At 36.8% G+C, this 16689-nt stretch overlaps 1 protein-coding gene across 2 annotated transcripts in view; it reads right to left on the reverse strand.

Annotated features, from left to right (window-relative positions):
* Positions 1–16689, reverse strand: part of DCSTAMP (dendrocyte expressed seven transmembrane protein) — a 44047-nt gene that overhangs the window by 13036 nt on the left and 14322 nt on the right. For both annotated transcript variants that reach the window (XM_074267221.1, XM_074267212.1), the window contains exon 2: positions 1822–2887. In XM_074267221.1, the coding sequence (XP_074123322.1) occupies positions 1822–2853 (1032 nt within the window). In that variant the 5' untranslated portion in view covers positions 2854–2887. The remainder of the gene's footprint in view (positions 1–1821; positions 2888–16689) is intronic.

The following is a 16689-nucleotide window of genomic DNA, read 5'->3' on the forward strand; positions in this document are numbered from 1 at the left end:
TTTCCTTTCTTCCCTTCTTGCCTCCTTCCCTCAATATTTCTTTTGCTTTTTTCCCCCTTCCTTTTCTTCTCTCTTCCCTCTTTTTCTCTTTCTTTCTCTAACTCCAAATCCAATGTTTTCATCAATATACTAGAAATAAAATGCTATCTGAAAGGAAAATTTCAGCTCCTGTTTGAAAAGTGCAAACCTGATTCCAAACTGATCATAGAGACACAAATATAAGTTGGAGGGGCTTTGGCATAAACTTTTCATTATTTCATCTAAATTTTCTCCTTTTGGATTACAGGATTGTAAATCTAGAGTTGCAAAGGACTTTAACTTTATTCAATCACTTCATTTTACAGATGAGGAAGCTGAGGCACAGAGAGATTTATTGACTTGCCCAAGAATGATTTTTGTTTAACATTTCTGATCACTTATAAATTGTAAGTTACTAACTGTGTGAAGTCACTTAAACTCTTGGCCTCAGTTACCTTATCTGTAAAATGAAAATAATCAATTAAACAACAGAGGTTGTTGTTGTTAGTTTTTCCTTCTCAAAGAGGACCATGACATCAGAGAGGTGATAGCATGACATGTAAATGAATTGGATTTCAGTGAGGGTAGGCTAACAACAAGTATTCATTAAGCTGCTACAACTAGCAAGTGTTTATTAAGCTACTACTACCTATGCTGGAGATATAAGTCCAAATAATGAAATAATCTCTACTCACAAAGAATTTATATTCTGAGAGTGGAGACAGCAAGGAAATATGAAATATATATGCTCCATAAATACAAAGTGAATAAGGTCAAATATATACAAAGTAGTTAAAAATAAGGTTGTTTAAGGAAGGAGGATTCTAGTGGTTGAAGCATCAAGCAAGTCATGCAGAAGATGATTCTTGAGTCATGCCCTAAGGGAAGAAATGTAAGGCAGAAGTAAAGAGGGAGTGCATTTTAGATATGCAGGACAGTGGGAAGGTAAAAATTTGTGAGGTAGAATGGCACAGAAAATGACAATTGTATTTGTTTCACAGTTTTTGTGGGTATAGGGTAATATAAGTCACATTCGAAGCAACAATGAATAGTGACTTGAACTTTTAGACTGGAAGCCCTGAATTTAAATTTAACCTCAGACCTTATTAGACATATGGCCCTGGATAGGACCTTAACCCTCAATCTCTTCATCTGTTCAATGGAGATAATAACATCTATTTCCCAGGATTCGTGAGGATAAAATTTGTGAAATATTTATAAAGTACTTTGCAAACCATAAAACACTACATGAATGCTAGATATAATCATTATTATTATGTATTATAGAGATGTATTATGATTATTAATATGAATCTATTCATTAAAATGCCTTCTTACTATGGTAGGTATAATTATCATCTTAAGCCCTGGAAAGACCTAACTTGAAAACTTGTGTGTTTGTTTGTTTTAATGAAAATGGGTAATTTATTTTTAAGGGAAACTAATTTAAAGGAGCTGTGACTGGTCTAATGTGATACAATCTAGATGAATCTGAGAAAATAAGATATTTCCTGATCTAAGTCACACAAAACTAATTCAAAGCTTAAGAATCCTTAGTTTTCACACTACTTGATATCTTTCTACATCCCTGGATCTAAAAGCAGTAAAAATGTAATTTAATGAAGAGCACATTAAAACCAAGGTCTGGGGACCTGGATCCAAATCTTGCCTCTCTTACCATCTGGGCAAATCACTTATTTCCCTTCCCTCCAGTTTCCTCTTCTGTAAAATAAAGTAGTTGGATTAGTTGGTCTTTGAGATTCTTTGTGGTTCTAAATCTATAGTCCCATTATCTTCACTTACCTCACTGTACAGTTTCAAGTGAACCTCCATTCCTGGCAAGTTTTGGAGATGTCTGTTAATTGAAGAAATGAGTTGATACAACCCATAATCCAAGGCTGCAAACATGGCCCAAACATAGAGATTGGTCAGTATGGGAAGGAAAAACAGTCCAAGGCTTTTCTTCTCTTTGGAAGCCAAGCAGATGGAAGGAATGATAATGTACTTCTTTCTTTCCTGCTTATTAAGTGGAAGGACACAGGACCTTTTTTCATGTCTCTCACTTTCATCAAATTGAACAAAATATCTGGTGATGTAGATGTTTTCAAATTTATGGCTATGAGGACCCAAGAAACGTTTCATAAAGCGTCCTGTGCTGAATAGGACTAGAGCAAACCCAGTGATGGTCAATAGCCCTTGGCCCAGAGAAGACACCACTTCTGTGACAGTGGTTACATGGTCTATCACACTTAGGATTTCTTCTTTGGTATCATTTAGCCTAATCTCAAAGGCTTTGCTGGGAGTGAGAATAGACATGGCCAGCGTGTGATTCCAAGAGACAATCTCTTCAAGCAGACCAATATCTGTGACAAGACTATAAAGCCACTGAATTGCTTCAATGTATTTGTTCAAGAGAGGGAAATGGATAGCAAAACTTTTGAAACTGAGGTTGCACATTATCCCTTCCAATAGTCCTTTCAGGTTATGGAAGATATTTTTCACGTGGCCAAATGTCACAATTCCTGTTCCTGCAGCAATCAGAGCATTTCTGCCTTCATGTAGTCCACAAGAGAGAAAGAAGAGAATAGCAAAACAGCGTACATGCTTGGACCAACACAGTAGGATAGTCATAGTAATCCAGAAAGGAAGGAAGAAAATTATGGAGGAAGATAGGAACCAATACAAGCCAAGATATAAAAACGTAGTTGAAATTGAACCAACCACACAACAAACTCCAAAATGTTGCAAGAATCCCTTCCATCCAGTATTCCTCGGAATCAAGTAAAGTCCCCAAAGATATAAGAAGACTCCAATGACTGAGGTTCCAACATTCATGCTGCTTGAAATGGTATTGTCACTGATATGCCAGCTAGAAATAAGAGGGAACAAAGGTTATCAGTTGATTTTGATTGTAGACTATGGCTGTAATGCTTTTAGGTTTAACATCCCCACCAAGACATCTTTACATCCCTGACATCCCCAGCCAAGAAGTCCTCTGTCCTTTGCTTAACTAAAAAGCATGGAATGTCAGTTGGTTGACTAAGTTGCCCAACTGCAATAAGAAACAACAAATGTAAAAACTACAGAGAAGTATGGGAAGACGTATTGTACTTACTGATGAGGCTAATCGGGAAAGAAGGTAAGAAGCATTTATTTATGTACCTACTATGTACCTACTATATGCCAGGCATCTTCATACTAAATTCTTTACAAATATTTCATTTGATCCTCACAATAACTCTAGGAAGTAGGTGATGTTATTATCCCCATTGTATAGCTAAGGAAAACTGAGTCAAACAAATTATATAACTTGTCTAGTGTTACACTAGCTAGGAAGTATCAGAATGTGGATTTAAATTCAGGGTTTTCTGAGTCTAAGCTCAGAGCTCGATCCCTTGCTCCTGCCTCCAAAAAAACACATTAACTACAATGTAGAAAGGGGGGAGTGAAACAAAATGTCACATAATTATAACAGTAAAACTTGATCCTGGAGAGATATTGGAAAAATATTGTGGATATGGGCTATTGTATATACATAGTATTATATATTTGTATATATCGTCTTTGTTAGTATCATTGAATTTCTTTTTTTTTTCCTTTCAAACCTTGTAATAATATAAGAGAGGTATTCAGAAATGAAGATTAATAAAAGATATCAATAATAATAACAATGGGGAAGTATAACGCCATGCATGGAAATATCCAGTAGGATAATTCAACTAGAATTGAGTATGTGGAAGATAATATGAAATAAAAGAGGAAAATTGGAGCCAAATTGTAGAAGGTTTTAAATTCCAGCTTGAGGATTTTATATTTTATTTTAGAAGCAATAGGAAGGCAGTAGATACTTGTTCATGGTGTTTTAGTCAATATTTCTGTAATAGGTAAAGGTACTGGAGGGGATAGTTTCTGAATCCTTCCCAATTGTATAATTGATGATGATGATGCTAATAATGATAAAAATAATGAGCTGTTATTTAGAAAGTGTTTTAAGGTTTGCAAAGTACTTTTATATATATTAGCTCATTTGATCCTCATAAGAACCTTGTAAGGTAGGTGCTAATATCACTCCCATTTTACAGGTGGGAAAACTGAGATGGAGCAAGATTAAATTAATTCTTCAGAATACCAAATTACACGTGTGAGGTAGGATTTGAATGCAGGGCTTTCTAAAACCAAATCCAGTATTCTAGCCCCTCTATCACCTAGGTATGATTCTAAACTTTGGGAGCTGTGATAAACTCAAGATGCATTGTTGAGTTGAATTTTCCATATTGAATATGATTTTGTCTTTGATGGTGTTCCAATTGGATAGTTTATTCATTCATATGGAAAATCATATAAAGAGTATCTATGCATAAATGTGGCATTTGGACTATGGTCATTTTGGTTGTTCCACCTAACTAACTTGTCTCCTTCTTTTACTTCCCCCTCCCCCTGACTACTGCAGTGACCTCCTGAGAATGTTACAAGAAAAGCATGAACCTTTCTGTCATTGAGTCTCTACTGTCTTTTCCTGGAGCTGAAAATGCATTATGAATGTACTCTGGGCTGCTGCCATTCTGTCAGTCAGGCAGATTTGGTTTTGTGATGCATTTAAATAGCCTTGGGGCTAATTTGGAACAGAACAAAATAAATTGTGAGATTATTCTCTCTTGATTGACATGGAAAATATCTAATGAGAAATGTACCATATGTACGAGTATTTTAATGAGAGTTTTGATCAGTTTTTAAATGTTCTTAAATAAATCTCATTTCATATCAAATCTTGTGAAGCTGGATTTTACACAAAGATTCTAACTTATTTGACCATAGGATGGAATGTGGGGAGAGGGAGGAGTTAGAAAGAAGACTCTATTCTGTAGCTAGAGGGAATAAACTGTTAACCTTCAGGGTGAGATCCTGATTTTTTTTTTTCCTCAATATACTCAGTCAGAATGACAATAATGAGGGAAACAAGAAATATGGAAAAGTTTTAGGAACTATTGTGTAGAAATTTATTTAGGAATGTGTGCATAAGAGTAAATGTTCCAGTTACATTATACTGAATAGAAGCATCACTTCATTTCCACAAATAGCTGTTAAGTAGGGGCTATGTGCAAGGGACTATGCTAGACCCTAAATTTGAAGGGAAAAAAATGGACCCTGCCTTCAAAAACTTTAGAATCTACTAGGATGGAACAGATTATACTCAGATAAGTAAATGCAAGAGAATTTAATGAAAGAGAATTAACAATTGGAAGGATGAAGAAAAACTTCTCATAGGAGGTGGTACCTAAGGAAAAGTCATGAGGAAAGATAAAAATTCTCAGAGTAATACATTAGGGAATCCAGACAGCTTGTATAAATATATGGAGGCTGGAGATGTCATGCCAAATATAGCCCATTTGGCTGTAATTTAGAATATATACAGGAGAGAAATGTGAGCTTAAATCCCTTCCCTTACTGAGTATTGAATTGTGGGAACTTCTAATGGTAAGTTATCAGTGTTGGCCTCTAGCCTGTCATGCTAACAAACCCAGTAAAGGAAGCAGCATTGAGACAATAAAACATTTAATTGTGGGCAAAAATAGTAATTAAAGAAACAAAACACATACTGAAATGAGTCCAAGGTTTGTCCCTTTTCCTCTCACTCCCACCCTCCAGAATACCTTTCGAACTCAGCTTCTCCAAGAGTCATTGTGTGTTGACAGGAGAAGCATACAGCCAAAACACATATGTATATGGCTTTATAATTGATGATTCCAGCAAAGGGTTGAGGCTGTGTCTATGTTTTCCTCCTTACAACCTTTATTTCCTTATGTAGCTCTTGGTCATGCCATCTCCATTGAGGTCTTGATGTTTCTTGCCTCAGGTGTTATTCATAGACACAATTAAATGTCATAATGAAATGGTATCAACCTCAAGTAGAAACAGATCAGTACAGGCTGTATATATACTTAGAAAATCACAAATTAACATTATTTGGATTGTATTGAATGTTTATTTATGTTGTTAGTTATGTTTTAGTTACATTTTAATCTGATTCTTGCCCCACTATTTTTTGGTTTAATATTTCCAATATTTCCATTTCCAGAGTTGGAGTGAAGACCTGGTATCACATTTTACATCAATTACTTACTGGCTGTGTGATTCTGGGCAGGTCACTTAACCTCTTTTAGAATCAATATCCTTGTCTATAAAATGAAGAATGATAATTAAATGTACTTTACAAGGTTATTGTGAGGACTAAATTATATATATATATATAATTTTATGTTTTATATGTAAAATTTATATGTATATATGTTTATATAGTGCTTTGCACATCTTAAAGTGTTATATAAATGTTACAGGGGATAACATAGACATGTGTTTTATGAAAATCATTTAGCTATCACTATTATTACTGTATTTTACCCAGATACTTTTTGGTTCTGATTAATCTCACAGATAGGCCATCTGTTTTGCCTAGTCAAAAACTCCAGAGCAGGGGTTCTCAAACTACAGCCCTCGGGCCAGATGCGGCCTGCTGAGGATGTTTATGCGGCCTGCCAGGTTATGGCCAATGGGCTGAGGGGCGGAGACAGAGTGTGAGTTTTTGTTTTTACTATAGTCCGGCCCTCCAACAGTCTGAGAGACAGTGAACTGGCCCCTATTTAAAAAGTTTGGGGGGCACTGCTCCAGAGCATTCTTCCAAAAATCAGACAGTCAGTAAACATTTACTATAATTAGGCACCTACAAGGTACCAGATACTATGCTGAGGTCTAGGGATGCAAAGAGGCAAAAGACCATTCCTATTCTCAAGAAACTCACATTCTGATTGGGGAAGATAACAAGCAAACACATATGAACAGGTAAGCTACATATAGGATAAATTAGAAATAATTGAGAGAGAGAGAGAGAGAGAGAACAAGAGAACGAGAGAAGCTCTAGAATTGAGAAAGTCTTCTCAGAGAAGATGGAAGTTAAGGAGATCCAAAAGAAGTCAGGGAATCCAGTAGGCAGAGATGAGGAGGGAAAATATTTCTAATCATGGAGGACAGCCAGAGAAATTTCCTGGAGACTAAAGATGGAATGTTTTGTTTGTGGAACAGCAAAAGAAACCATGTCACTGAATCAAAGACTATCAGAAGGGGCATAGGATGTAAGAAGAGACAGGAAAGGTAGGAAAGAGGTATGTTATAATGGTTTTTTGAATACCAAACAGAATTTTGCATTTAATCTTGGAGGTAATAGGGAGCCACTGCAGTTTATTGAATCAACAGATGACATAGTTGCATCTTAGTTTAGGAAAATCACTTTAGTGGCTAAAATAGAGTATGTATTAGAGTGAAAAGAGATTTGAGGTAGTTAGCTCCACCAGAAGATTTACAATTGTCCATTCATGAAATGACTGAGATTTGTATCAAAGTGGTAACATTGTCAGAGGAGAAGAGGGGACATATTGTAGAGACTGAATATGTGGGGGTGAGAGATAGTAAAGAGCCAAGAATAACACTTATGTCTTCAGGATGAAGGATTGGGAGAAAGGTGGTAGACAGGTTTAGGAGAAAAGATAATTATACTTTGGACATATTGAGTTTAAGACATTTACTGTATATCCAGTTCAGGATATCTGAAAAGCAGTTGGAGATGCAAGATTTGAAGTTTTGGAAAGATAAATAGATTTGAGAATTATCAGCATTGCAAGGGAATTAATGAGATTGCCAAGTGAAATAGTGTGGAGGGGAGGAAAAGAGGGTCTTAGAATAGAACTATGATATCAAACTGCTATTTTTCTTGGAAAGTAAAATTTCTTCCTTCAACAGTTTCATCAAGAAGAGGGACAAAACAGAGGAAGATGGTCTAAGTGTACCTGATCTAAAGCTATATTATATAGCAGCAGTCACCAAAACCATTTGGTATTGGCTAAGAAATAGAACGGTAGATCAGTGGAACAGATTAGATACAAAGGACAAAAAAGGGTACATCTACAGCAATCTAATCTTTGACAAACCCAAAGATACCAACATTAGGGATAAAAATTCATTATTTGGAAAAAACTGTTGGGAAAACTGGAAATTAGTATGGCAGAAATTAGATATGGATCTACACAACACCATATACCAAGATAAGATCAAAATGGGTCCATGATTTAGCCATAAAGAGGGAGATCATAAATAGATTAGAGGAACAGAGGATAGTCTACCTCTCAGACCTGTGGAGGAGGAAGGAATTTATGACCAGAGGAGAACTAGAGATCATTATTGATCACAAAATAGAAGATTTTGATTACATCAAACTAAAAAGTTTCTGTACAAACAATACTAATGCAAACAAGATTAGAAGGGAAGTAACAAATTGGGAAATATTTTTAAAAGTAAAGGTTCTCGAACCATTCTCCAATTGATAAATGGTCAAAGGATATGAACAGACAATTCTCAGAGGAAGAAATTGAAACTATATCCACTCACATGAAAGAGTGTTCCAAATCACTACTGATCAGAGAAATGCAAATTAAGACCACTCTGAGATACCACTACACACCTGTCAGATTGGCTAAGATGACAGGAACAAATAATGACAAATGTTGGAGGGGATGTGGGGAAACTGGGACACTAATACATTGCTGGTGGAGTTGTGAAAGAATCCAGCCATTCTGGAGAGCAATCTGGAATTATGCCCAAAAAGTTATCAAACTGTGCATACCCTTTGACCCAGCAGCGCTACTACTGGGATTATATCCCAAAGAAATACTAAAGAGCGGAAAGAGACATATAGGTGCCAAAATGTTTGTGGCAGCTCTTTTTGTTGTAGCTAGAAACTGGAGGATGAATGGATGTCCATCAGTTGGAGAATGGTTGGGTAAATTGTGGTATATGAAGGTTATGGAATATTATTGCTCGGTAAGAAATGACCAGCAGGAGGAATATAGAGAGGCCTGGAGAGACTTAAATCAACTGATGCTGAGTGAAATGAGCAGAACCAGAAGATCACTGTACACTTCAACAACAATACTGTATGAGGATGTATTCTGATGGAAGTGGAAATCTTCAACATAAAGAAGATCCAACTCACTTCCAGTTGATCAATGATGGACAGAGGTAGCTGCACCCAGAGAAGAAACACTGGGAGGGGAATGAAAATTGTTAGCACTAATATCTGTCTGCCCAGGTCGCATGTACCTTCGGATTCTAATGTTTATTGTGCAACAAGAAAGTGATATTCGCACACATGTATTGTACCTAGACTATATTGTAACACATGTAAAATGTATGGTATTGCCTGTCGTCGGGGGGAGGGAATAGAGGGAGGGGGGGGTAAATTGGAAAAATGAATACAAGGGATAATATTATAAAATATATATATATATATATATATATAAAAAAAAAAAAAAAAAAAGTAAAGGTTCTGACAAAGGTCTCATTTCCAAAATATATAGAGAACTGACCCTAATTTATAAGAAATCAAACCATTCTCCAATTGATAAATGGTCAAAGGATATGAACAGACAATTTTCAGATGATGAAATTGAAACTATATCCACTCATATGAAAGAGTGTTCCAAATCACTACTGATCAGAGAAATGCAAATTAAGACAACTCTTAACTCTTAAGAACAAACAATGATGAAAGTTGGAGGGGATGTGGGAAAACTGGGACACTGATACATTGTTGGTGGAGTTATGAAAGAATCCAGCCATTCTGGAGAGCAATTTGGAACTATGCCCCAAAAGTTATCAAACTGTGCATACCCTTTGACCCAGCATTGCTGCTATTGGGCTTATATCCCAAAGAAATACTAAAGAGGGGAAAGGGACCTGTACGTGCCAAAATGTTTGTAGCAGCTCTTTTTGTTGTAGCTAGAAACTGGAAGATGAATGGATGTCCATCAATTGGAGAATGGTTGGGTAAATTATGGTATATGAAGGTTATGGAATATTATTGCTCTGTAAGAAATGACCAGCAGGAGGAATACAGAGAGGCTTGGAGAGACTTACATCAACTGATGCTGAGTGAAATGAGCAGAACCAGAAGATCACTGTACACTTCAATGCTGTATGAAGAGGTATTCTGATGGAAGTGGATATCTTCAACATAAAGAAGATCCAACTCACTTCCAGTTGATCAATGATGGATAGAAATAACTACACCCAGAGAAGGAACACTGGGAAGTGAATGTAAATTGTTAGCACTACTGTCTATCTACCCAGGTTACTTGTACCTTCGGAATCTAATTCTTTATGTGCAACAAGAAAATGGTATTTACACACACACATATTGTATCTAGGTTATATTGTAACACATGTAAAATGTATGGGATTGCCTGTCATCGGGGGAGGGAGTGGAGGGAGGGGGGATAATTTGGAAAAATGAATACAAGGGATAATATTATAAAAAAAATTACTCATGCATATATACTGTGGGAAAAATTCTAAATAAAAAATAAATTATGGTTAAAAAAAAAAAATAAAAGGGACAAAAAAGAAGCCTTTTTCAGTTGGTGGGAAAATTCTTCCCAAGTCCTTTAAACAGCATTGCCCACCTTTCAGAAAGAACTTCCTGTTCTTCCTGAGAGTTTAAGAAAAAAAAAAAAAGAAAAAGAAAAAAGAAAAATATGGATGTGGAGGAGAGAGGAAGAGGAGCTATAGAAATCCTGGTTTCTGAGCAGCAAAAGCAGATACGATTGGATTCAGGTAATAGATGACCTAAAACACCAAGTTGTTTTGTATTTTACCCTATAGACAAAAGGATCCCACTGAAGGCTCTTGAGCAGAAAATTGTCTTTGTCAGACTAGAACCTTAAAGCCTATTTTAGCAACCTTGTTGAGAATAGATTGGAAAGGAGGGAAATTGACAATTAGGGGACAAATTAGGGAATTGCTACAATAGTCCAGGGAGAAGTGAAAAGGATCTGAACTAAGAAAATGATTATGTGAGAAGTTGGCTGACTGGAGAGATGTTGTGGAGATAAAATGGACAAGAATTGTTCAATGTGTTAATGTGAGGGAGGGTAAAGAAATGGGATAAAAATAAGAAAGAATCAATTCATAAAAATGAGTGATTGGAAGCAATAAAATAGCAATAGAGAAAAGAAAGCTTGGAGGAGGGGAGTAATTAACAATCAATAAAAATTTAAGAGCCAGGCATTGTGCTAACTTGGGAAACAAGTAAGAAAAAGAAAGGCAATCTTTGCCCTCAAGGAATTTACATGTGATTGGGGGAAAAGCGGGGGAGACAATCTGAGGAAGACAATAGAAAAGAAGAAGCTGAAAAAAGGAGAGGAAATGTGTATAGAAAGATATTAAGTTCTGTTTTTTTACTACTTGATTTTGAGATGCCAACTGGCCACTCTGCTAGTCAAATCTATCAGGCAAATTGTGATATGAGACTAGAAACCAAAGGGGATTAAAGCTGGCACTATAGATTGTAGAATCTTATACACCATGATAATAATTGAACCTATGGGAACTAATGAGATACCAAGGGAGAAAATATAGATTGAGAAGAGTAGAGAGCCCAAGAAGGATCTTTGAGGAATACTTAGATTTAAGAAGAGGGATACAGATAATGAACCAGTAAAGAGAGAGAGAGAGAGAGAGAGAGAGAGAGAGAGAGAGAGAGAGAGAGAGAGAGAGAGAGAACAGAAAGGAATAATAGGAAGAACATGATTCAAAAGAAGGTGCCAGGGAATGTGTCTATATGTTGAGCTTCTGTGGAACACCTATTCGCAAAAGTAGAAAACACTCCACAGTACTCATATCAATTATGGTTATTGTCATGGAAGTACAACTCCACTGAGATTTTAGGAAGGAACAGGGGAGGAAGGATCAGAGGAATAATGAGCAATTTTTGTTATCATGTTATGCCACAGTCTCCTTGAACTGTTCTACCTCAGTTTCCCTGCCCTAGTTTCCCTTATTGTCCTGACTGAGTTTCCCTGAATTGTTCTATCTCAGTTTCTTTAACTATTCTGACTCAGTCCCTTAAGTCATAAAATCCCCCTGGTTCATTAAGACTGAGGACCATTTGCTCTAAGATTATAAATTGTCAATGGGAGATGAGGAGCAGATCAGACTTTCTGGCTCCTAGCTCCTTCTGCCCTCAAGAATTTATGACACTGTCCCTCTAAAATATTCCAAAAGATAAGACTATCTCGGATATTTCACTGACATCTTTACTTCTGTTATTCAAACATTCTGAATCTGGCTTTTAGTAAGAATTTACAGCTTCTCCCCCCCCCCCCATCCTGACAGAACCCAAGCGCTTCTAACTTTTCCCTCTCTTCTTCTTTACTTTGTCTGAAAAGCTATAAAAGTGTTTATAATTCCTCCGTTCATTACTGGATACTTTGAGATGAGAGTCCTGTCCAGTCAATTAAACTCTCCAATTAATAAAATATTAAAAAAAACTCTCTAATTTCTATCTTGCCTCAGTTTCTCCAGCATTACAATCATACACATTCCTACTGTTATTCAGAGAATGTAAGGGTCTCCCCATTACTTTAAGCTACATTTGTGATCCCATTGGTGGCTCCTTTCTTCATGAACAGGAACATTCTCTTTCCTTGAAGTTCACTTCCAAATACATTAAAGTGGTACATCATTTTTTAGTCATGAGTAGTCAACATTCTCCAATCATGGTAATGTGGAGTAGCCCTGAAGAGCTGGTAGAATCCCCATTAAGACTTAAAATTCAGAAAAGTAATAGAACATTTACATAGTCCTTCAAAGTTTACAAATTATGTTGCACGTATTATCTAGTTCGAGCCTCACAATAACCCAGGGAGGTAGATACTAGCAGTATTCACATTTTACAGATGAGGAAGCTGAGGTTCAGAGGAGCTCATCAGCTTCTCTGTGTTCGTGCAAGTGGTGCCAGAGGCAGCATTTGAACTCAGGGCTTCCTAACACCATATATAGCACTTTATCTTTTCTCCCATTCTACCATTAAATGATAGTGGACCCAATTTGGAGGTCAGTCATTCTTTTCCCCCTCATTCCTCCTTAATTCATGGATGATCCTAATCTATTTGTTCTCAGATTTGTTCCATAATTAGAGGAACACATCAATCAATCAGTTCATCAAGAAAAAGTTATTAAGTAGTATTACCTAACAGGCATTGTGCTAAATGATGGGGATACAAAGAAAGGAATCAAAAATGTCCTGGCTCTCAAGCAGCTGACAGTATAAGGGGAGAGGTAATATGCAAACAACTATGCATAGAAAAGAAATAGGGTAAATTGGAGAAAACCAGCTCTTCAGGGCTACTCCACATTACCATGATTGGAGAATGTTGACTACTCATGACTAAAAAATGGGAAGGCACTAAGATTGAGAAGGATTTGAAAAGACATCTTATACAAGGTAGATCTTTGCTTAAGATAGTTTGAAGAAATCCAGAGATGAGGGGAGAAAATATTCTAGATAATGGGGGACAGGCAGTAAAAAAAGATGGAATTGTCTTGTTTGAGGAACAGCAGAGAGCTCTATCTCTGTATCACAGAATGTATTGAACTATGTAAGGTTTAAGAAGACTGGATGGATTTAAAAAAAAAAAGAAAAGAAAAGGTTATGATGGACTTCAAAGGCCCCACAGAGGATTTTAAATGTATTTGTCAGTTTATAGGAAATTGGATTGGAATGGGGAGAGACTTCAGTCATGAAGACCATTTAGCAAGCTATTACAGTAGTCCATCAGATGGTGAAGGTTTGCACCAGGGTGATGGCAGTGTCAGATGAGAAAAAGAGAAGTGTTCAGATAGATTTTCAAAATATGACTTTGAAACAATGACTTTACAAATGATTGAATTTTAGGGGCGAAAGAAAAGGAGGGGGTATTGATAATGAAACCTAGCTGCAAGCCTGGATGCCTGGAATAATGATGGTATCTTTGATAGTAACTGGGAAGTTTATATCCTTCCTAACTCAGCCTTAATGTCTGATTGTGGAAACCAATGTCGCATATGGATTGTTCATTTGAAACAGATCTAGACACAGGATAAACTCTCGCCTTACTTCTACTACTAGTTAAATGGCATATATACTAAATCTATAATTTCTTTTCCTTATGGGGCTTCTAAGTAAGAACATTCTCTCCTGTCAATGAAAGTTGGAAATCTCCTCAAATTTTATCTTCTTGTAGAGTTGCCTGGGAACACTAAGCACTTGGCTGAATTGTTCATAGTCAAGTAGTATATGGCATTGCCAGGACTTGAACCTGCCATTTTTCTGGTTCAAAATTTCTCCTAGAGGCAGCTAGGTGGCACAGTGGATAGAGAAGAACAACAAAGAAGAAGAAGAAAAGGAAGAAGAAGGACAAGAAAAAGAACAATAGCAAGAACAAAAAGGAGGAGGAGGAAGAGGAGAAGGAGGAGGAGGAGGAGAAGGAGAAGAAGAAGGAGAAGGAGAAGGAGAAGAAGGAGGAGGAGAAGGAGGAGGAAGAGGAGGAGGAGGAGGAGGAGGAGGAAGAGGAGGAGGAGAAGGAGGAGAAGGAGGAGGAGGAGGAGAAGGAGAAGAAGAAGGAGAAGGAGAAGGAGAAGAAGGAGGAGGAGAAGGAGGAGGAAGAGGAGGAGGAGGAGGAGGAAGAGGAGGAGGAGGAGGAGGAGGAGGAGAAGGAGGAGGAAAAGAAGATCTGCTCCTTATCCCATTATGCCACATGGTCTCTTACCAGCAAGAGCTTTTCTAAATAGGTCATCCTGTAGTAAGTACTTTGCCTAGAATCCAAGTATTTTCCTTTGTGAAAGATCAGAATTCCCAAGCATTCTTTTATTTTTACCAAGTTGCAAAATATCTGAGAATAAATCACACAGTTTTACTTGTTTGCTGGGAAATTAATAATACATGTTCTGGGTTCCTTTTTCCTTCTACTGCTTTCATTTTTTAAACAATATGCCATAATATAGATATTTCTCAGAGAGCTTAAAGCAGATTTATGTGCATATTAACAGTTTAACATTCTGCAATAAAATCTAATAACAATTAAATAAGATATAGTGTTGCAATTTTGTCTTATAATTGGCACATGCTGTCTTAACAAGCTTCAACTTTAATTTTATATTCCTTTTCTTCACACAGAAAACCAAATGATAAGTAAAATATTTCCTGAAAAACAAGGCCTCCTATATTTTGGTCTTAAGTCTATTCTGTGGTCTAAAAGCCAGAGCCTTGGACCTTCTTCCCCAACCCTAGCCCCTTTTTCCAAGTCATAATACTGTTCTCATCTTCTTGAGTAGTTCATCTTTCCATTATTCATTCATTTCATAAGTAATTATGAAACATTACTGAATTAAGCAATGTGCTTATGCAGGGTAAAAGATATAAACTGACCTGGTCCCTGCCTCAAGGAGTTGATGTTCTATTGAGGCAAAATAAACTGCAGATAAAATACATATAGTAAGTAAAGACAAAGCAATGTGGAGTAGGGTATTAATAACTGGGGTACCAACAAAAGATCTCAGACTGGAGACAGTGTTTGAGCTGAACCTTGGAACGAGCTAGAATTTTTAAAGGATGCATGGAGGGAATATCTTTCAGACATAGAGGACAACTTGTGTGAAGACATGGAAACAAGGGATAACATTTCACATAAGTAGAAGAGCAATGGGAAACAAAGAGAAAATGAAAGGCAGTAATGTCCTGTAAATGTGGCTTTCCACATTTAAAATGGATGTATATTTGAGAAGGATTTAAAATGCCAAATAGTGGGGAATCTTTGTTCCTTCCCTTCCCTGGTTTAAACTGGAGTGGAGAATAGATGGATGGGTCTTTAGGATATGTCCTGGAAATTTCCAGGGATTCCAGGAAACTGTTGACTCATTATTTGCATCTTGGGAGATGGCAAATTTCCTGGCTGCTTGACCTGTAACTTTCAAATGTTGCATAAAATTCTGAGTGGTCCCCTGATCATCATCTTCCCAGTGACAGTGACATGGGGGTAGGATTCTCAATCATTTAAAAGGAAAGAGAGCTTCCAGTGGGTTTTTTTCTTGCTTGAAATCTATAGTATGGCAGATATTATATTCTCTTTAGACTCCCTGTGAAGAAAGTGAGGATGCTGCCTCCCTTGCCCAGTCCTTCATCATCCCATCCCTTTTCCCTCATAGAATGGATTCAATTACTTGAACCTGGACCTGAAGCCTGGGCTATCTTTTCTGCTTTGTGTTTTATTTCCATTAGTATAAGGCTGGATATGTCCAAGTTTTGAGGTGTTCTCATGAATTCTAGACTTCTGAAGGTCCTGGATCTAATGATTGAAGTGCTGGTAGCTAGGGAAGCTTCTGAATTGGACAGTATAACCCTGACAAGTGAAGTCACCTAAACCTCACTGGACCGTGTTTATTTGTTTTTACTAGTAGAAAAGTTCTTTGAATTGTTTTGAAAGTGGAAGAGTCAAGGAAAAATAAATGTAAAATGTCTAATTAGCAGTTCTGCAAACAGCTGTATGTTCTAATGGGGTTTAAGTTTTAACCTCCCAGCAGATTGTATCAGTAATTATAAGTTAAATTACTGAATCCTATTTTAGTAGTTCTGTTAATGCACATTGTAAGCCTTTTATATTCAAACTTTCCTGCTTCATATCTGATTTTTATTGTGTACTGAATACTCTTTACCATCACCCCCACCCCTTTTTTATTTTTAAGGAAATGCTAGAAATTAACTTTGACCTGAACTAAAAGCATAATTGTCCCTGGACCCCATAATGGAGG

This window comes from Sminthopsis crassicaudata, chromosome 1 (assembly GCF_048593235.1).
Source record: "Sminthopsis crassicaudata isolate SCR6 chromosome 1, ASM4859323v1, whole genome shotgun sequence".
NCBI classification, from domain to species: domain Eukaryota; kingdom Metazoa; phylum Chordata; class Mammalia; order Dasyuromorphia; family Dasyuridae; genus Sminthopsis; species Sminthopsis crassicaudata.